This window comes from Pimephales promelas, chromosome 2, assembly GCF_988280905.1.
Source record: "Pimephales promelas chromosome 2, fPimPro1.hap1.1, whole genome shotgun sequence".
Classification (NCBI taxonomy): Eukaryota; Metazoa; Chordata; class Actinopteri; order Cypriniformes; family Leuciscidae; genus Pimephales; species Pimephales promelas.
In genome coordinates, this window is record NC_142770.1 from 22902217 (window position 1) to 22925045 (window position 22829).

The window sequence follows — 22829 nt, forward strand, 5'->3', positions numbered from 1 at the left end:
GAGTGTGTGAACAACACCACTAAAAGAGCTAAGAGTGTGTGAACTAGACCACTAAAAGAGCTAAGAGTGTGTGAACAACACCACTAAAAGAGCTAAGAGTGTGTGAACAACACCACTAAAAGAGCTAAGAGTGTGTGAACAACACCACTAAAAGAGCTAAGAGTGTGTGAACAACACCACTAAAAGAGCTAAGAGTGTGTGAACAACACCACTAAAAGAGCTAAGAGTGTATGAACTAGACCACTAAAAGAGCTAAGAGTGTGTGAACAACACCACTAAAAGAGCTAAGAGTGTGTGAACTAGACCACTAAAAGAGCTAAGAGTGTATGAACTAGACCACTAAAAGAGCTAAGAGTGTATGAACTAGACCACTAAAAGAGCTAAGAGTGTGTGAACAACACCACTAAAAGAGCTAAGAGTGTGTGAACAACACCAGTAAAAGAGCTAAGAGTGTGTGAACAACACCACTAAAAGAGCTAAGAGTGTGTGAACAACACCACTAAAAGAGCTAAGAGTGTGTGAACAACACCACTAAAAGAGCTAAGAGTGTGTGAACAACACCACTAAAAGAGCTAAGAGTGTATGAACTAGACCACTAAAAGAGCTAAGAGTGTGTGAACAACACCACTAAAAGAGCTAAGAGTGTGTGAACAACACCACTAAAAGAGCTAAGAGTGTGTGAACAACACCACTAAAAGAGCTAAGAGTGTGTGAACAACACCACTAAAAGAGCTAAGAGTGTGTGAACAACACCACTAAAAGAGCTAAGAGTGTGTGAACAACACCACTAAAAGAGCTAAGAGTGTGTGAACAACACCACTAAAAGAGCTAAGAGTGTATGAACTAGACCACTAAAAGAGCTAAGAGTGTGTGAACAACAACACTAAAAGAGCTAAGAGTGTGTGAACTAGACCACTAAAAGAGCTAAGAGTGTGTGAACAACACCACTAAAAGAGCTAAGAGTGTGTGAACAACACCACTAAAAGAGCTAAGAGTGTGTGAACAACACCACTAAAAGAGCTAAGAGTGTGTGAACAACACCACTAAAAGAGCTAAGAGTGTGTGAACAACACCACTAAAAGAGCTAAGAGTGTGTGAACTAGACCACTAAAAGAGCTAAGAGTGTGTGAACAACACCACTAAAAGAGCTAAGAGTGTGTGAACTAGACCACTAAAAGAGCTAAGAGTGTGTGAACAACACCACTAAAAGAGCTAAGATTGTGTGAACAAAACCACTAAAAGAGCTAAGAGTGTGTGAACTAGACCACTAAAAGAGCTAAGAGTGTGTGAACTAGATCACTAAAAGAGCTAAGAGTGTGTGAACAACACCACTAAAAGAGCTAAGAGTGTGTGAACTAGACCACTAAAAGAGCTAAGAGTGTGTGAACAACACCACTAAAAGAGCTAAGAGTGTGTGAACAACACCACTAAAAGAGCTAAGAGTGTGTGAACAACACCACTAAAAGAGCTAAGAGTGTGTGAACACCACTAAAAGAGCTAAGAGTGTGTGAACAACACCACTAAAAGAGCTAAGAGTGTGTGAACTAGACCACTAAAAGAGCTAAGAGTGTGTGAACAACACCACTAAAAGAGCTAAGAGTGTGTGAACTAGACCACTAAAAGAGCTAAGAGTGTGTGAACAACACCACTAAAAGAGCTAAGAGTGTGTGAACAACACCAGTAAAAGAGCTAAGAGTGTGTGAACAACACCACTAAAAGAGCTAAGAGTGTGTGAACAACACCACTAAAAGAGCTAAGAGTGTGTGAACAACACCACTAAAAGAGCTAAGAGTGTGTGAACAACACCACTAAAAGAGCTAAGAGTGTATGAACTAGACCACTAAAAGAGCTAAGAGTGTGTGAACAACACCACTAAAAGAGCTAAGAGTGTGTGAACAACACCACTAAAAGAGCTAAGAGTGTGTGAACAACACCACTAAAAGAGCTAAGAGTGTGTGAACAACACCACTAAAAGAGCTAAGAGTGTGTGAACAACACCACTAAAAGAGCTAAGAGTGTGTGAACAACACCACTAAAAGAGCTAAGAGTGTGTGAACAACACCACTAAAAGAGCTAAGAGTGTGTGAACAACACCACTAAAAGAGCTAAGAGTGTATGAACTAGACCACTAAAAGAGCTAAGAGTGTGTGAACAACAACACTAAAAGAGCTAAGAGTGTGTGAACTAGACCACTAAAAGAGCTAAGAGTGTGTGAACAACACCACTAAAAGAGCTAAGAGTGTGTGAACAACACCACTAAAAGAGCTAAGAGTGTGTGAACTAGACCACTAAAAGAGCTAAGAGTGTGTGAACAACACCACTAAAAGAGCTAAGAGTGTGTGAACAACACCACTAAAAGAGCTAAGAGTGTGTGAACAACACCACTAAAAGAGCTAAGAGTGTGTGAACACCACTAAAAGAGCTAAGAGTGTGTGAACAACACCACTAAAAGAGCTAAGAGTGTGTGAACTAGACCACTAAAAGAGCTAAGAGTGTGTGAACAACACCACTAAAAGAGCTAAGAGTGTGTGAACTAGACCACTAAAAGAGCTAAGAGTGTGTGAACAACACCACTAAAAGAGCTAAGATTGTGTGAACAACACCACTAAAAGAGCTAAGAGTGTGTGAACTAGACCACTAAAAGAGCTAAGAGTGTGTGAACTAGATCACTAAAAGAGCTAAGAGTGTGTGAACAACACCACTAAAAGAGCTAAGAGTGTGTGAACTAGACCACTAAAAGAGCTAAGAGTGTGTGAACAACACCACTAAAAGAGCTAAGAGTGTGTGAACTAGACCACTAAAAGAGCTAAGAGTGTGTGAACAACACCACTAAAAGAGCTAAGAGTGTGTGAACAACACCAGTAAAAGAGCTAAGAGTGTGTGAACAACACCACTAAAAGAGCTAAGAGTGTGTGAACTAGACCACTAAAAGAGCTAAGAGTGTGGGAACAACACCACTAAAAGAGCTAAGAGTGTGTGAACACCACTAAAAGAGCTAAGAGTGTGTGAACTAGACCACTAAAAGAGCTAAGAGTGTGTGAACAACACCACTAAAAGAGCTAAGAGTGTGTGAACACCACTAAAAGAGCTAAGAGTGTGTGAACAACACCACTAAAAGAGCTAAGAGTGTGTGAACAACACCACTAAAAGAGCTAAGAGTGTGTGAACAACACCACTAAAAGAGCTAAGAGTGTGTGAACACCACTAAAAGAGCTAAGAGTGTGTGAACAACACCACTAAAAGAGCTAAGAGTGTGTGAACTAGACCACTAAAAGAGCTAAGAGTGTGTGAACAACACCACTAAAAGAGCTAAGAGTGTGTGAACTAGACCACTAAAAGAGCTAAGAGTGTGTGAACAACACCACTAAAAGAGCTAAGAGTGTGTGAACTAGACCACTAAAAGAGCTAAGAGTGTGTGAACAACACCACTAAAAGAGCTAAGAGTGTGTGAACTAGACCACTAAAAGAGCTAAGAGTGTGTGAACAACACCACTAAAAGAGCTAAGAGTGTGTGAACAACACCACTAAAAGAGCTAAGAGTGTGTGAACAACACCACTAAAAGAGCTAAGAGTGTGTGAACTAGACCACTAAAAGAGCTAAGAGTGTGTGAACTAGACCACTAAAAGAGCTAAGAGTGTGTGAACAACACCACTAAAAGAGCTAAGAGTGTGTGAACAACACCAATAAAAGAGCTAAGAGTGTGTGAACAACACCACTAAAAGAGCTAAGAGTGTGTGAACAACACCACTAAAAGAGCTAAGAGTGTGTGAACAACACCACTAAAAGAGCTAAGAGTGTGTGAACAACACCACTAAAAGAGCTAAGAGTGTGTGAACAACACCACTAAAAGAGCTAAGAGTGTGTGAACAACACCACTAAAAGAGCTAGGAGTGTGTGAACAACACCACTAAAAGAGCTAAGAGTGTGTGAACAACACCACTAAAAGAGCTAAGAGTGTGTGAACAACACCACTAAAAGAGCTAAGAGTGTATGAACTAGACCACTAAAAGAGCTAAGAGTGTGTGAACAACACCACTAAAAGAGCTAAGAGTGTGAGAACAACACCACTAAAAGAGCTAAGAGTGTGTGAACTAGACCACTAAAAGAGCTAAGAGTGTATGAACTACACCACTAAAAGAGCTAAGAGTGTGTGAACTAGACCATTAAAAGAGCTAAGAGTGTGTGAACAACACCACTAAAAGAGCTAAGAGTGTGTGAACAACACCACTAAAAGAGCTAAGAGTGTGTGAACAACACCACTAAAAGAGCTAAGAGTGTGTGAACTAGACCACTAAAAGAGCTAAGAGTGTGGGAACAACACCACTAAAAGAGCTAAGAGTGTGTGAACAACACCACTAAAAGAGCTAAGAGTGTGTGAACTAGACCACTAAAAGAGCTAAGAGTGTATGAACTAGACCACTAAAAGAGCTAAGAGTGTGTGAACTAGACCACTAAAAGAGCTAAGAGTGTGTGAACAACACCACTAAAAGAGCTAAGAGTGTGTGAACAACACCACTAAAAGAGCTAAGAGTGTGTGAACAACACCACTAAAAGAGCTAAGAGTGTGTGAACTAGACCACTAAAAGAGCTAAGAGTGTGTGAACAACACCACTAAAAGAGCTAAGAGTGTGTGAACAACACCACTAAAAGAGCTAAGAGTGTGTGAACAACACCACTAAAAGAGCTAAGAGTGTGTGAACAACACCACTAAAAGAGCTAAGAGTGTGTGAACTAGACCACTAAAAGAGCTAAGAGTGTATGAACTAGACCACTAATAGAGCTAAGAGTGTGTGAACTAGACCACTAAAAGAGCTAAGAGTGTGTGAACAACACCACTAAAAGAGCTAAGAGTGTGTGAACTAGACCACTAAAAGAGCTAAGAGTGTATGAACAACACCACTAAAAGAGCTAAGAGTGTGTGAACTAGACCACTAAAAGAGCTAAGAGTGTGTGAACTAGATCACTAAAAGAGCTAAGAGTGTGTGAACAACACCACTAAAAGAGCTAAGAGTGTGTGAACTAGACCACTAAAAGAGCTAAGAGTGTGTGAACAACACCACTAAAAGAGCTAAGAGTGTGTGAACTAGACCACTAAAAGAGCTAAGAGTGTGTGAACAACACCACTAAAAGAGCTAAGAGTGTGTGAACAACACCACTAAAAGAGCTAAGAGTGTGTGAACAACACCACTAAAAGAGCTAAGAGTGTGTGAACTAGACCACTAAAAGAGCTAAGAGTGTGTAAACAACACCACTAAAAGAGCTAAGAGTGTGTGAACTAGACCACTAAAAGAGCTAAGAGTGTATGAACTAGACCACTAAAAGAGCTAAGAGTGTGTGAACAACACCACTAAAAGAGCTAAGAGTGTGTGAACTAGGCCACTAAAAGAGCTAAGAGTGTGTGAACAACACCACTAAAAGAGCTAAGAGTGTGTGAACAACACCACTAAAAGAGCTAAGAGTGTGTGAACAACACCACTAAAAGAGCTAAGAGTGTGTGAACTAGACCACTAAAAGAGCTAAGAGTGTGTGAACTAGATCACTAAAAGAGCTAAGAGTGTGTGAACAACACCACTAAAAGAGCTAAGAGTGTGTGAACAACACCACTAAAAGAGCTAAGAGTGTGTGAACTAGACCACTAAAAGAGCTAAGAGTGTGTGAACTAGATCACTAAAAGAGCTAAGAGTGTGTGAACAACACCACTAAAAGAGCTAAGAGTGTGTGAACTAGACCACTAAAAGAGCTAAGAGTGTGTGAACAACACCACTAAAAGAGCTAAGAGTGTGTGAACTAGACCACTAAAAGAGCTAAGAGTTTGTGAACAACACCACTAAAAGAGCTAAGAGTGTGTGAACAACACCACTAAAAGAGCTAAGAGTGTGTGAACAACACCACTAAAAGAGCTAAGAGTGTGTGAACTAGACCACTAAAAGAGCTAAGAGTGTGTGAACTAGACCACTAAAAGAGCTAAGAGTGTGTGAACTAGACCACTAAAAGAGCTAAGAGTGTGTGAACAACACCACTAAAAGAGCTAAGAGTGTGTGAACAACACCAGTAAAAGAGCTAAGAGTGTGTGAACAACACCACTAAAAGAGCTAAGAGTGTGTGAACTAGACCACTAAAAGAGCTAAGAGTGTATGAACTAGACCACTAAAAGAGCTAAGAGTGTGTGAACAACACCACTAAAAGAGCTAAGAGTGTGTGAACAACACCACTAAAAGAGCTAAGAGTGTGTGAACAACACCACTAAAAGAGCTAAGAGTGTGTGAACTAGACCACTAAAAGAGCTAAGAGTGTATGAACTAGACCACTAAAAGAGCTAAGAGTGTATGAACTAGACCACTAAAAGAGCTAAGAGTGTGTGAACAACACCACTAAAAGAGCTAAGAGTGTGTGAACTAGACCACTAAAAGAGCTAAGAGTGTGTGAACAACACCACTAAAAGAGCTAAGAGTGTGTGAACAACACCAGTAAAAGAGCTAAGAGTGTGTGAACAACCCCACTAAAAGAGCTAAGAGTGTGTGAACAACACCACTAAAAGAGCTAAGAGTGTGTGAACAACACCACTAAAAGAGCTAAGAGTGTGTGAACAACACCACTAAAAGAGCTAAGAGTGTATGAACTAGACCACTAAAAGAGCTAAGAGTGTGTGAACAACACCACTAAAAGAGCTAAGAGTGTGTGAACAACACCACTAAAAGAGCTAAGAGTGTGTGAACTAGACCACTAAAAGAGCTAAGAGTGTGTGAACAACACCACTAAAAGAGCTAAGAGTGTGTGAACAACACCAGTAAAAGAGCTAAGAGTGTGTGAACAACACCACTAAAAGAGCTAAGAGTGTGTGAACAACACCACTAAAAGAGCTAAGAGTGTGTGAACAACACCACTAAAAGAGCTAAGAGTGTGTGAACTAGACCACTAAAAGAGCTAAGAGTGTGTGAACAACACCACTAAAAGAGCTAAGAGTGTGTGAACAACACCACTAAAAGAGCTAAGAGTGTGTGAACAACACCACTAAAAGAGCTAAGAGTGTGTGAACTAGACCACTAAAAGAGCTAAGAGTGTGTGAACAACACCACTAAAAGAGCTAAGAGTGTGTGAACAACACCACTAAAAGAGCTAAGAGTGTGTGAACTAGACCACTAAAAGAGCTAAGAGTGTATGAACTAGACCACTAAAAGAGCTAAGAGTGTGTGAACAACACCACTAAAAGAGCTAAGAGTGTGTGAACAACACCACTAAAAGAGCTAAGAGTGTGTGAACAACACCAGTAAAAGAGCTAAGAGTGTGTGAACAACACCACTAAAAGAGCTAAGAGTGTGTGAACAACACCACTAAAAGAGCTAAGAGTGTGTGAACAACACCACTAAAAGAGCTAAGAGTGTATGAACTAGACCACTAAAAGAGCTAAGAGTGTGTGAACAACACCACTAAAAGAGCTAAGAGTGTGTGAACTAGACCACTAAAAGAGCTAAGAGTGTGTGAACAACACCACTAAAAGAGCTAAGAGTGTGTGAACAACACCACTAAAAGAGCTAAGAGTGTGTGAACAACACCACTAAAAGAGCTAAGAGTGTGTGAACAACACCACTAAAAGAGCTAAGAGTGTATGAAACAGACCACTAAAAGAGCTAAGAGTGTGTGAACAACACCACTAAAAGAGCTAAGAGTGTGTGAACAACACCACTAAAAGAGCTAAGAGTGTGTGAACAACACCACTAAAAGAGCTAAGAGTGTATGAACTAGACCACTAAAAGAGCTAAGAGTGTGTGAACAACACCACTAAAAGAGCTAAGAGTGTGTGAACTAGACCACTAAAAGAGCTATGAGTGTGTGAACAACACCACTAAAAGAGCTAAGAGTGTGTGAACAACACCACTAAAAGAGCTAAGAGTGTGTGAACTAGACCACTAAAAGAGCTAAGAGTGTGTGAACAACACCACTAAAAGAGCTAAGAGTGTGTGAACACCACTAAAAGAGCTAAGAGTGTGTGAACAACACCACTAAAAGAGCTAAGAGTGTGTGAACAACACCACTAAAAGAGCTAAGAGTGTGTGAACAACACCACTAAAAGAGCTAAGAGTGTGTGAACAACACCACTAAAAGAGCTAAGAGTGTATGAACTAGACCACTAAAAGAGCTAAGAGTGTGTGAACAACACCACTAAAAGAGCTAAGAGTGTGTGAACAACACCACTAAAAGAGCTAAGAGTGTGTGAACAACACCACTAAAAGAGCTAAGAGTGTGTGAACAACACCACTAAAAGAGCTAAGAGTGTGTGAACAACACCACTAAAAGAGCTAAGAGTGTGTGAACAACACCACTAAAAGAGCTAAGAGTGTGTGAACAACACCACTAAAAGAGCTAAGAGTGTGTGAACACCACTAAAAGAGCTAAGAGTGTGTGAACAACACCACTAAAAGAGCTAAGAGTGTGTGAACAACACCACTAAAAGAGCTAAGAGTGTGTGAACAACACCACTAAAAGAGCTAAGAGTGTGTGAACAACACCACTAAAAGAGCTAAGAGTGTATGAACTAGACCACTAAAAGAGCTAAGAGTGTGTGAACAACACCACTAAAAGAGCTAAGAGTGTGTGAACAACACCACTAAAAGAGCTAAGAGTGTGTGAACAACACCACTAAAAGAGCTAAGAGTGTGTGAACAACACCACTAAAAGAGCTAAGAGTGTGTGAACAACACCACTAAAAGAGCTAAGAGTGTATGAACTAGACCACTAAAAGAGCTAAGAGTGTGTGAACAACACCACTAAAAGAGCTAAGAGTGTGTGAACTAGACCACTAAAAGAGCTAAGAGTGTGTGAACAACACCACTAAAAGAGCTAAGAGTGTGTGAACAACACCACTAAAAGAGCTAAGAGTGTGTGAACAACACCACTAAAAGAGCTAAGAGTGTATGAACTAGACCACTAAAAGAGCTAAGAGTGTGTGAACAACACCACTAAAAGAGCTAAGAGTGTGTGAACAACACCACTAAAAGAGCTAAGAGTGTGTGAACAACACCACTAAAAGAGCTAAGAGTGTGTGAACTAGACCACTAAAAGAGCTAAGAGTGTGTGAACAACACCAGTAAAAGAGCTAAGAGTGTGTGAACAACACCACTAAAAGAGCTAAGAGTGTGTGAACAACACCACTAAAAGAGCTAAGAGTGTGTGAACAACACCACTAAAAGAGCTAAGAGTGTGTGAACAACACCACTAAAAGAGCTAAGAGTGTGTGAACTAGACCACTAAAAGAGCTATGAGTGTGTGAACTAGACCACTAAAAGAGCTAAGAGTGTGTGAACAACACCACTAAAAGAGCTAAGAGTGTGTGAACAACACAACTAAAAAAAGCTAAGAGTGTGTGAACAACACCACTAAAAGAGCTAAGAGTGTGTGAACTAGACCACTAAAAGAGCTAAGAGTGTGTGAACAACACCACTAAAAGAGCTAAGAGTGTGTGAACAACACCACTAAAAGAGCTAAGAGTGTGTGAACTAGACCACTAAAAGAGCTAAGAGTGTGTGAACTAGACCACTAAAAGAGCTAAGAGTGTGTGAACTAGACCACTAAAAGAGCTAAGAGTGTGTGAACTAGACCACTAAAAGAGCTAAGAGTGTGTGAACAACACCACTAAAAGAGCTAAGAGTGTGTGAACAACACCACTAAAAGAGCTAAGAGTGTGTGAACAACACCACTAAAAGAGCTAAGAGTGTGTGAACTAGACCACTAAAAGAGCTAAGAGTGTGTGAACAACACCACTAAAAGAGCTAAGAGTGTGTGAACAACACCACTAAAAGAGCTAAGAGTGTGTGAACTAGACCACTAAAAGAGCTAAGAGTGTGTGAACAACACCACTAAAAGAGCTAAGAGTGTGTGAACTAGACCACTAAAAGAGCTAAGAGTGTGTGAACAACACCACTAAAAGAGCTAAGAGTGTATGAACTAGACCACTAAAAGAGCTAAGAGTGTGTGAACAACACCACTAAAAGAGCTAAGAGTGTGTGAACAACACCACTAAAAGAGCTAAGAGTGTGTGAACAACACCACTAAAAGAGCTAAGAGTGTGTGAACTAGACCACTAAAAGAGCTAAGAGTGTGTGAACAACACCACTAAAAGAGCTAAGAGTGTGTGAACTAGACCACTAAAAGAGCTAAGAGTGTGTGAACAACACCACTAAAAGAGCTAAGAGTGTGTGAACACCACTAAAAGAGCTAAGAGTGTGTGAACTAGACCACTAAAAGAGCTAAGAGTGTGTGAACAACACCACTAAAAGAGCTAAGAGTGTGTGAACAACACCACTAAAAGAGCTAAGAGTGTGTGAACAACACCACTAAAAGAGCTAAGAGTGTGTGAACACCACTAAAAGAGCTAAGAGTGTGTGAACAACACCACTAAAAGAGCTAAGAGTGTGTGAACAACACCACTAAAAGAGCTAAGAGTGTGTGAACAACACCACTAAAAGAGCTAAGAGTGTGTGAACAACACCACTAAAAGAGCTAAGAGTGTATGAACTAGACCACTAAAAGAGCTAAGAGTGTGTGAACAACACCACTAAAAGAGCTAAGAGTGTGTGAACAACACCACTAAAAGAGCTAAGAGTGTGTGAACAACACCACTAAAAGAGCTAAGAGTGTGTGAACAACACCACTAAAAGAGCTAAGAGTGTGTGAACAACACCACTAAAAGAGCTAAGAGTGTATGAACTAGACCACTAAAAGAGCTAAGAGTGTGTGAACAACACCACTAAAAGAGCTAAGAGTGTGTGAACTAGACCACTAAAAGAGCTAAGAGTGTGTGAACAACACCACTAAAAGAGCTAAGAGTGTGTGAACAACACCACTAAAAGAGCTAAGAGTGTGTGAACACCACTAAAAGAGCTAAGAGTGTGTGAACAACACCACTAAAAGAGCTAAGAGTGTGTGAACTAGACCACTAAAAGAGCTAAGAGTGTGTGAACAACACCACTAAAAGAGCTAAGAGTGTGTGAACTAGACCACTAAAAGAGCTAAGAGTGTGTGAACAACACCACTAAAAGAGCTAAGAGTGTGTGAACAACACCACTAAAAGAGCTAAGAGTGTGTGAACAACACCACTAAAAGAGCTAAGAGTGTGTGAACAACACCACTAAAAGAGCTAAGAGTGTATGAACTAGACCACTAAAAGAGCTAAGAGTGTGTGAACAACACCACTAAAAGAGCTAAGAGTGTGTGAACAACACCACTAAAAGAGCTAAGAGTGTATGAACTAGACCACTAAAAGAGCTAAGAGTGTGTGAACAACACCACTAAAAGAGCTAAGAGTGTGTGAACAACACCACTAAAAGAGCTAAGAGTGTGTGAACAACACCACTAAAAGAGCTAAGAGTGTGTGAACAACACCACTAAAAGAGCTAAGAGTGTGTGAACAACACCACTAAAAGAGCTAAGAGTGTATGAACTAGACCACTAAAAGAGCTAAGAGTGTGTGAACAACAACACTAAAAGAGCTAAGAGTGTGTGAACTAGACCACTAAAAGAGCTAAGAGTGTGTGAACAACACCACTAAAAGAGCTAAGAGTGTGTGAACAACACCACTAAAAGAGCTAAGAGTGTGTGAACTAGACCACTAAAAGAGCTAAGAGTGTGTGAACAACACCACTAAAAGAGCTAAGAGTGTGTGAACAACACCACTAAAAGAGCTAAGAGTGTGTGAACAACACCACTAAAAGAGCTAAGAGTGTGTGAACAACACCACTAAAAGAGCTAAGAGTGTGTGAACAACACCACTAAAAGAGCTAAGAGTGTATGAACTAGACCACTAAAAGAGCTAAGAGTGTGTGAACAACACCACTAAAAGAGCTAAGAGTGTGTGAACTAGACCACTAAAAGAGCTAAGAGTGTATGAACTAGACCACTAAAAGAGCTAAGAGTGTATGAACTAGACCACTAAAAGAGCTAAGAGTGTGTGAACAACACCACTAAAAGAGCTAAGAGTGTGTGAACAACACCAGTAAAAGAGCTAAGAGTGTGTGAACAACACCACTAAAAGAGCTAAGAGTGTGTGAACAACACCACTAAAAGAGCTAAGAGTGTGTGAACAACACCACTAAAAGAGCTAAGAGTGTGTGAACAACACCACTAAAAGAGCTAAGAGTGTATGAACTAGACCACTAAAAGAGCTAAGAGTGTGTGAACAACACCACTAAAAGAGCTAAGAGTGTGTGAACAACACCACTAAAAGAGCTAAGAGTGTGTGAACAACACCACTAAAAGAGCTAAGAGTGTGTGAACAACACCACTAAAAGAGCTAAGAGTGTGTGAACAACACCACTAAAAGAGCTAAGAGTGTGTGAACAACACCACTAAAAGAGCTAAGAGTGTGTGAACAACACCACTAAAAGAGCTAAGAGTGTGTGAACAACACCACTAAAAGAGCTAAGAGTGTATGAACTAGACCACTAAAAGAGCTAAGAGTGTGTGAACAACAACACTAAAAGAGCTAAGAGTGTGTGAACTAGACCACTAAAAGAGCTAAGAGTGTGTGAACAACACCACTAAAAGAGCTAAGAGTGTGTGAACAACACCACTAAAAGAGCTAAGAGTGTGTGAACTAGACCACTAAAAGAGCTAAGAGTGTGTGAACAACACCACTAAAAGAGCTAAGAGTGTGTGAACAACACCACTAAAAGAGCTAAGAGTGTGTGAACAACACCACTAAAAGAGCTAAGAGTGTGTGAACACCACTAAAAGAGCTAAGAGTGTGTGAACAACACCACTAAAAGAGCTAAGAGTGTGTGAACTAGACCACTAAAAGAGCTAAGAGTGTGTGAACAACACCACTAAAAGAGCTAAGAGTGTGTGAACTAGACCACTAAAAGAGCTAAGAGTGTGTGAACAACACCACTAAAAGAGCTAAGATTGTGTGAACAACACCACTAAAAGAGCTAAGAGTGTGTGAACTAGACCACTAAAAGAGCTAAGAGTGTGTGAACTAGATCACTAAAAGAGCTAAGAGTGTGTGAACAACACCACTAAAAGAGCTAAGAGTGTGTGAACTAGACCACTAAAAGAGCTAAGAGTGTGTGAACAACACCACTAAAAGAGCTAAGAGTGTGTGAACTAGACCACTAAAAGAGCTAAGAGTGTGTGAACAACACCACTAAAAGAGCTAAGAGTGTGTGAACAACACCAGTAAAAGAGCTAAGAGTGTGTGAACAACACCACTAAAAGAGCTAAGAGTGTGTGAACTAGACCACTAAAAGAGCTAAGAGTGTGGGAACAACACCACTAAAAGAGCTAAGAGTGTGTGAACACCACTAAAAGAGCTAAGAGTGTGTGAACTAGACCACTAAAAGAGCTAAGAGTGTGTGAACAACACCACTAAAAGAGCTAAGAGTGTGTGAACACCACTAAAAGAGCTAAGAGTGTGTGAACAACACCACTAAAAGAGCTAAGAGTGTGTGAACAACACCACTAAAAGAGCTAAGAGTGTGTGAACAACACCACTAAAAGAGCTAAGAGTGTGTGAACACCACTAAAAGAGCTAAGAGTGTGTGAACAACACCACTAAAAGAGCTAAGAGTGTGTGAACTAGACCACTAAAAGAGCTAAGAGTGTGTGAACAACACCACTAAAAGAGCTAAGAGTGTGTGAACTAGACCACTAAAAGAGCTAAGAGTGTGTGAACAACACCACTAAAAGAGCTAAGAGTGTGTGAACTAGACCACTAAAAGAGCTAAGAGTGTGTGAACAACACCACTAAAAGAGCTAAGAGTGTGTGAACTAGACCACTAAAAGAGCTAAGAGTGTGTGAACAACACCACTAAAAGAGCTAAGAGTGTGTGAACAACACCACTAAAAGAGCTAAGAGTGTGTGAACAACACCACTAAAAGAGCTAAGAGTGTGTGAACTAGACCACTAAAAGAGCTAAGAGTGTGTGAACTAGACCACTAAAAGAGCTAAGAGTGTGTGAACAACACCACTAAAAGAGCTAAGAGTGTGTGAACAACACCAATAAAAGAGCTAAGAGTGTGTGAACAACACCACTAAAAGAGCTAAGAGTGTGTGAACAACACCACTAAAAGAGCTAAGAGTGTGTGAACAACACCACTAAAAGAGCTAAGAGTGTGTGAACAACACCACTAAAAGAGCTAAGAGTGTGTGAACAACACCACTAAAAGAGCTAAGAGTGTGTGAACAACACCACTAAAAGAGCTAAGAGTGTGTGAACAACACCACTAAAAGAGCTAAGAGTGTGTGAACAACACCACTAAAAGAGCTAAGAGTGTGTGAACAACACCACTAAAAGAGCTAAGAGTGTATGAACTAGACCACTAAAAGAGCTAAGAGTGTGTGAACAACACCACTAAAAGAGCTAAGAGTGTGAGAACAACACCACTAAAAGAGCTAAGAGTGTGTGAACTAGACCACTAAAAGAGCTAAGAGTGTATGAACTACACCACTAAAAGAGCTAAGAGTGTGTGAACTAGACCATTAAAAGAGCTAAGAGTGTGGGAACAACACCACTAAAAGAGCTAAGAGTGTGTGAACAACACCACTAAAAGAGCTAAGAGTGTGTGAACTAGACCACTAAAAGAGCTAAGAGTGTGGGAACAACACCACTAAAAGAGCTAAGAGTGTGTGAACAACACCACTAAAAGAGCTAAGAGTGTGTGAACTAGACCACTAAAAGAGCTAAGAGTGTGTGAACAACACCACTAAAAGAGCTAAGAGTGTGTGAACTAGACCACTAAAAGAGCTAAGAGTGTGTGAACAACACCATTAAAAGAGCTAAGAGTGTGTGAACAACACCACTAAAAGAGCTAAGAGTGTGTGAACAACACCACTAAAAGAGCTAAGAGTGTGTGAACAACACCACTAAAAGAGCTAAGAGTGTGTGAACTAGACCACTAAAAGAGCTAAGAGTGTGGGAACAACACCACTAAAAGAGCTAAGAGTGTGTGAACAACACCACTAAAAGAGCTAAGAGTGTGTGAACTAGACCACTAAAAGAGCTAAGAGTGTATGAACTAGACCACTAAAAGAGCTAAGAGTGTGTGAACTAGACCACTAAAAGAGCTAAGAGTGTGTGAACAACACCACTAAAAGAGCTAAGAGTGTGTGAACAACACCACTAAAAGAGCTAAGAGTGTGTGAACAACACCACTAAAAGAGCTAAGAGTGTGTGAACTAGACCACTAAAAGAGCTAAGAGTGTGTGAACAACACCACTAAAAGAGCTAAGAGTGTGTGAACAACACCACTAAAAGAGCTAAGAGTGTGTGAACAACACCACTAAAAGAGCTAAGAGTGTGTGAACAACACCACTAAAAGAGCTAAGAGTGTGTGAACTAGACCACTAAAAGAGCTAAGAGTGTATGAACTAGACCACTAATAGAGCTAAGAGTGTGTGAACTAGACCACTAAAAGAGCTAAGAGTGTGTGAACAACACCACTAAAAGAGCTAAGAGTGTGTGAACTAGACCACTAAAAGAGCTAAGAGTGTATGAACAACACCACTAAAAGAGCTAAGAGTGTGTGAACTAGACCACTAAAAGAGCTAAGAGTGTGTGAACAACACCACTAAAAGAGCTAAGAGTGTGTGAACTAGACCACTAAAAGAGCTAAGAGTGTATGAACAACACCACTAAAAGAGCTAAGAGTGTGTGAACTAGATCACTAAAAGAGCTAAGAGTGTGTGAACAACACCACTAAAAGAGCTAAGAGTGTGTGAACTAGACCACTAAAAGAGCTAAGAGTGTGTGAACAACACCACTAAAAGAGCTAAGAGTGTGTGAACTAGACCACTAAAAGAGCTAAGAGTGTGTGAACAACACCACTAAAAGAGCTAAGAGTGTGTGAACAACACCACTAAAAGAGCTAAGAGTGTGTGAACAACACCACTAAAAGAGCTAAGAGTGTGTGAACTAGACCACTAAAAGAGCTAAGAGTGTGTAAACAACACCACTAAAAGAGCTAAGAGTGTGTGAACTAGACCACTAAAAGAGCTAAGAGTGTATGAACTAGACCACTAAAAGAGCTAAGAGTGTGTGAACAACACCACTAAAAGAGCTAAGAGTGTGTGAACTAGGCCACTAAAAGAGCTAAGAGTGTGTGAACAACACCACTAAAAGAGCTAAGAGTGTGTGAACAACACCACTAAAAGAGCTAAGAGTGTGTGAACAACACCACTAAAAGAGCTAAGAGTGTGTGAACTAGACCACTAAAAGAGCTAAGAGTGTGTGAACTAGATCACTAAAAGAGCTAAGAGTGTGTGAACAACACCACTAAAAGAGCTAAGAGTGTGTGAACAACACCACTAAAAGAGCTAAGAGTGTGTGAACTAGACCACTAAAAGAGCTAAGAGTGTGTGAACTAGATCACTAAAAGAGCTAAGAGTGTGTGAACAACACCTGTTGTGAATTAATCAGAATAGAAATGTGAATTTGTTATCTTTAATAATAACGGAAACAGTTTGACATTAATGGGGGTGTTCAGCTTTAAGAGAATTCTACCAATAATGCATCAGTGTATGTAAGGAAAAAAAAGAGAAAGAGATTGTTTTCATGTGCGAGCGCTGTATCTAATGATTCAAGTTCAGAAACTTCAGTAAACAGTTCAGTTTATTCAATTCAAGTCGTCAGTGGTCATTATTGCTGGTCAAGGAAGAAAATACACGATAATCTTTGGTGCCGAAACCCGGGATAACTTGCAAGCAACATCCGAAATGGCGGAGCGACTTGAAAGACTACACAGAAAACGGAGAGCTGTGCGCGGTTCCACGACGAGACTTTTGCAAGACATAGAAACGGAGGTTAGCAAGGAAGATCCAGTCGTTGACAGATTATGTGAACTGCTAGCCATGTTATCTGCAAAAGAGGAAACGCTGCTGGAGTTAGATCACGAAATAGAGGAGCATACAGATGTGGAGGATCTTGAAAATGAAGTTGTCGACGCTGAGGAGTATGGCCAGCGAGTCATCAGCGCGAAAGCCCGCGTGCGGCGCGTGATGCAGAGAGTTCGGGAAAACACTGATAGCAGGCCGCGTGATGCAGTACCAGCGCAGCGCGGACAAACAGTTAAGTTACCCAAGTTAATCATCAACAAGTTCAGCGGTGACATTAGCTTGTGGCAGGACTTTTGGAATCAGTTTGAAACGGCCATTCACAGAAATGACGCGCTAAGCAAAACAGAGAAGTTTAATTACTTAAAGACATATGTAGCCGGCGCTGCTTCAAAGGCTATAGCGGGACTGATGTTGACAGACAGCAATTACGATCACGCGATCGATCTGCTTCAGAACCGGTTCGGAAGAAAAGATCTGCTCATTAATGCGCACATGACCAAGTTGTTGAATCTCTGCCCAGTGAAGAAATCCTACGACGTGAGTGCTTTGAGACAACTTTATGATGAATGTGAAGTACAGATTCGTAGCTTAGAATCGCTGGGTGTTGCATCAGAAGCATATGGCAGCTTGTTATGCCCTGTTCTGCTACAAATGATTCCGGAAGACATTGCACTTCAGTACAGTCGACAAAGAGGATCCAGTGATGAATGGAAAGTCTCAGAAGTTATGGAATTTCTGCAGAACGAGATTTTGAGCAGAGAAAGAACAATGCAACTGATTAAGTCAGGTAATTCCAAAGACAGCCAGCGCTATCACAAACCATTTAAAAGACCAGAGACATTAATTGAAATGAAGCAGAAAAAACATAACATGCCATCAGCTGCAGTGCTGCAAACCTCTAGTCAAAAAATACCAAACTGTCTTTTCTGTGATAGCGCAGCGCACAAAACAGAACTGTGTACAGTAACTGAAATTGCTGCACGAAAAGCAAAATTGATGAAACTGGGACGATGCTTTGTTTGTCTTGGACAGAAGCATATAGCAAGATTCTGCAAAGCCAAAGTGTCCTGTACTGTGTGTGGTGGCAGGCATCATAGCACTGTGTGTGAGAAAGGAGAAACAACCACTTCAGACATCGACGATAAAGATGATGTAGTTTCTTCATTTGCTTCCCATTCTGTTAAAATGCAGTCCGATAAGCAGAACACGGTGCTCCTTCAGACTGTAAGAGCGTGGGCAGAAGGACCTGGTGGACGTAAAAGCATTCGCTGCTTACTGGACGGTGGCAGCCAGAGAAGTTTCATCAGCGAGAACACAGTGAGAGCTTTAAAATTACCTGTGATGAAGCAAGAAACGTTCACTCTTCATACCTTCGAATCCACAGCACCAGCAACATCCAGGCGCAACACAGTGAAGGTAACTCTGCAAAGCATCTGGAACAAAGATCAGAAAGTGGAAGTGGAAGCTCTCGAAACTCCACAAGTGTGCACTGCTGTGATGAAGATTCCAGGTGAGCACATCCAAGCAGAAATGAAACGAAAAGGCTTGCAGCTGGCAGACTATCAAGACCCAGGCACTTGTGATACAGAGTTGTCTCTCCTGATTGGTGCAGATTATTATTGGCATGTGGTGTCAGGCCAAGTGGAAAGAATCACAGATGCACTGGTGGCCGTTGAGAGTATTTTTGGATGGTCAGTGCAGGGACCAGTCACAATGTCCAGTGTTTCTGACGCAGCATGCATGCACATCCATATTGATGAAGACACACTGGTTTCAGAACGCTTGAAGGCCTTCTGGGAGACCGAATCCCTTGGTATTACCATGCAGCAGTCCAACAGCCCTGAAGAAGAGGATGCTCTTCGCATGTTTGAAAAAACTACTCAGTATAAGAACGGGCGATATGAAGTTGAGCTGCCATGGCGACCTGACAAACCAGAGCTCCCAGATAACTACAGAATCGCAAAGAAAAGATTTGAAGGACTGAAAAGGAGGTTGCGCTCAGATGTGGTAATGTATCACAGATATAATGAAGTGGTGAATGATTACCTTCAGCAGGGCATTGTCGAAGATGTTGTGGAGAATGGATCATCTTCAAACGCTGTAAAGTATTACATGCCTCATCATGCTGTTCTTCGAGAGGACAAGGTAACCACAAAGCTCAGAGTAGTATTTGATGCTTCATCACATGAAGTTGGGGTTCCATCATTCAATGACTGTCTACTTACTGGTCCTAACCTGAATCCAGATCTGCTTGGCATACTGATCAAATTCAGACTGAATGAGATTGCTTTTACTGCAGACATTGAAAAGGCTTTCTTGCAGATTTCTCTTGCTGAGACGGATAGAGATGCAGTGAGATTCCTATGGTTCACTGCACTGCCTCATGAAGACGCAGGTGAAAGGCTACGTGTACTGCGGATGACAAGAGTGGTGTTTGGAGTGTCCCCGAGCCCATTCCTCCTAGCGGCTACAGTAAGAAGGCATCTGAAGGAATATGAACACCAATTTCCTGAAGTAGTAAGGATCATCAGAGAATCACTTTATGTTGACGACTTAATCTCGAGTGCAAGTGATGTTGAGAATGCTTTCCACATAACTACTTGTGCAAAGGAGATTATGTCTGCAGCTGGAATGAATCTTTGCAAATGGACAACCAACTGTGCTGCATTGAAGGAAAAATGGAAGGAGACAATGAGTGAACCTGCTGAGGAGACAGAAACGCATGGATCAGTGCTGAAGGTACTAGGCTTGGTATGGAGAACTCAAACAGATGAATTTGTTTTTGACCTGACTGCACTGTTGGACGCTGTAGCGAAGAGAGAGAATACTAAAAGAAGTGTTCTAAAGCTATCTGCTCGCATATTCGACCCAATAGGGTTTCTGACTCCATTTACTGTGCGAGTAAAATGTCTTTTCCAAGAGCTGTGGATACGAGGACTTGGCTGGGATGAGGAGCTGCCCTCGGATCTTGCACAAGAATGGCAAGGATGGTGTGCAGAGCTACCACAGATCCATCACATACACATTCCTCGTTGGTATGGATCAAAATGCATGCATAGACACAACGCACATCAACTCCATGTGTTCTGTGACGCAAGCGAGAAAGCTTATAGCACTGTTGCTTACCTGCTTCGAGTAGCTGATGATGGAACAAAAACAACATGCCTCGTTGCTTCAAAGTCCAGGGTAGCCCCATTGAAGAAGATCTCACTGCCCCGTCTTGAGCTGATGGGAGCAGTAATTGGAGCGAGACTCGGAAACAGTCTGTTAAAGCCTCTGAATATGGAGCTTCATCAAGTTCATATGTGGACGGATTCGATGATTGTGCTGCAGTGGATTCGCAGTCCAGCTCACAAATGGAAACAGTTTGTGGCAAACAGAGTGTCAGAAATTCAGCTTTTAACCAATCCTGAAATGTGGTCTCACTGTAGGAGCAAGTTCAATCCTGCAGACCTTCCCACCAGAGGTCTGACTGTAGCTAACCTGAAGGAAAGTGAGATTTGGTGGAACGGACCTTCATTTCTGACTACACTGAATCCGTTGGAAGAAAGTGAAGAAGAGACAAGTGACGAAATTGTGGTTAGTGAGTTAACACAAGATCAGCAGATTGTGGTGCAACTCAGCAGTGGTGAAAAACGAGAAAAGGAACCTGTTGTGGACTTAATGAAGTACAGTAAGCTAAAGCGAGTTCTGCGAGTTACTGCTTGGATTAAGCGGTTTGTGCATAATGCCAGTTCAAGCTCCAAGATGCGTGGTGAGTTGACTGCAGATGAAATGTTTGAAGCTGAAAAGTATTGGATAAAGTTGACACAAGAAAGAAGCTTCAGTCCTGAAATCAGTTCGCTGAAAGCTGGAAAGACATTGAACGCAGACTCAAAAATCAGAGATTTAAGACCTTTTCTGGACGAGGACGAACTGCTCTGTGTTGGAGGCAGACTCCAACAGTCAGACTTCAGCTACAGAGAGAAACATCCATGGATTTTGCCCAACAAAGACAGATATTGTGAGTTGCTGGTCCAGTACAACCATGAATTCATCATGCATTCTGGTTTGAGAGACACACTAGTGCAAACAAGAAGTAGATACTGGATTTTGAGAGCCAGACAAATCGTTAAAGGTGTTTTGTCAAAATGTACTGTGTGTAAGAGATTCAAAGTCAAGCCCGCACAGCAGGACACGGCTCCATTGCCAAGGGACAGAGTATCTGAGAAACCACCATTTGAAGTGACTGGCATAGACTTTGCAGGACCGCTGTATGTGAAGGGTGATCGTGCATTATGCAAGGCTTATGTTGCTCTGTTTACATGTGCTGTCACGAGAGCGGTGCATTTAGAACTGGTTTCAAGTCAGTCGACAGAGAGTTTCTTGTTAGCACTCAAGCGATTTATTTCCAGAAGAGGGTTGTGTAAAGTCATCTATTCGGACAACGCCAAAACCTTTAAAAGAGCAAACCAAGACCTTAGTGAGCTGTGGAAAGCCATCAAAGATCCACAAATCCTGGAATACTTCTCAGGAAAAGGAATAACTTGGCGTTTCATTGTAGAACGAGCTGCCTGGTGGGGTGGATTTTGGGAAAGACTTGTAAGGTCTGTGAAAATGAGCATGAGGAAGGTGCTAGGAAAGGCATCGCTCACATTTGAAGAAATGTCTACGCTTCTTGCAGAAGTAGAAGCCATACTGAATTCCAGACCTCTCACTTTTGTTCACAATGAGCTTGATGAGCCGCAGCCACTAACGCCAGCACATTTCTTAGTTGGTGAACGACTCACTTCACTACCTCCAAAACCATTTCCAGCCGACTATGATCATCCCACTGTGAGTAAGGGTGATATGACAAGAAGGTGGAGATACAGAAACCGACTCATGACCAACCTGTGGAATCGTTGGAGGAGGGATTATCTACTGGATCTGAAATCTGCACATTCCTGCACCACGCAGAAACCTACTCAGTTGAAAATGGGTGACGTTGTGCTCATAGGAGATGTCAATATGCCGAGACAAACCTGGAAATTGGGAAAGATTGAAGAGCTGTTTCCAGGCAGAGATGGCAAAGTTAGATCCTGTGCTTTGCGTACATCCACAGGGACTGTGTTGAAGAGACCCGTTCAATTGCTTTATGCATTAGAGATTTAAGTTGATGAACATTTGTTCATGGGGGGGAGGATGTTGTGAATTAATCAGAATAGAAATGTGAATTTGTTATCTTTAATAATAACGGAAACAGTTTGACATTAATGGGGGTGTTCAGCTTTAAGAGAATTCTACCAATAATGCATCAGTGTATGTAAGGAAAAAAAAGAGAAAGAGATTGTTTTCATGTGCGAGCGCTGTATCTAATGATTCAAGTTCAGAAACTTCAGTAAACAGTTCAGTTTATTCAATTCAAGTCGTCAGTGGTCATTATTGCTGGTCAAGGAAGAAAATACACGATAAACACCACTAAAAGAGCTAAGAGTGTGTGAACTAGACCACTAAAAGAGCTAAGAGTGTGTGAACAACACCACTAAAAGAGCTAAGAGTGTGTGAACTAGACCACTAAAAGAGCTAAGAGTTTGTGAACAACACCACTAAAAGAGCTAAGAGTGTGTGAACAACACCACTAAAAGAGCTAAGAGTGTGTGAACAACACCACTAAAAGAGCTAAGAGTGTGTGAACTAGACCACTAAAAGAGCTAAGAGTGTGTGAACTAGACCACTAAAAGAGCTAAGAGTGTGTGAACTAGACCACTAAAAGAGCTAAGAGTGTGTGAACAACACCACTAAAAGAGCTAAGAGTGTGTGAACAACACCAGTAAAAGAGCTAAGAGTGTGTGAACAACACCACTAAAAGAGCTAAGAGTGTGTGAACTAGACCACTAAAAGAGCTAAGAGTGTATGAACTAGACCACTAAAAGAGCTAAGAGTGTGTGAACAACACCACTAAAAGAGCTAAGAGTGTGTGAACAACACCACTAAAAGAGCTAAGAGTGTGTGAACAACACCACTAAAAGAGCTAAGAGTGTG

General features: G+C 41.2%; 1 protein-coding gene across 1 annotated transcript; it reads left to right on the top strand.

Moving 5' to 3' along the window:
* Positions 1 to 16706: 16706 nt before the first annotated feature.
* LOC148995867 (uncharacterized) lies at positions 16707 to 22104 on the top strand. Its single transcript, XM_089119159.1, has one exon. The coding sequence runs from the start codon at positions 16707 to 16709 to the stop codon at positions 21957 to 21959; it is 5253 nt and encodes a 1750-aa protein (XP_088975285.1). The 3' UTR covers positions 21960 to 22104.
* Positions 22105 to 22829: the final 725 nt, after the last annotated feature.

Bases quoted from the DNA above. Each gene is read 5' to 3' on its own strand.
- LOC148995867 (XM_089119159.1), top strand. From the start codon at position 16,707: ATGGCGGAGCGACTTGAAAGACTACACAGAAAACGGAGAGCTGTGCGC.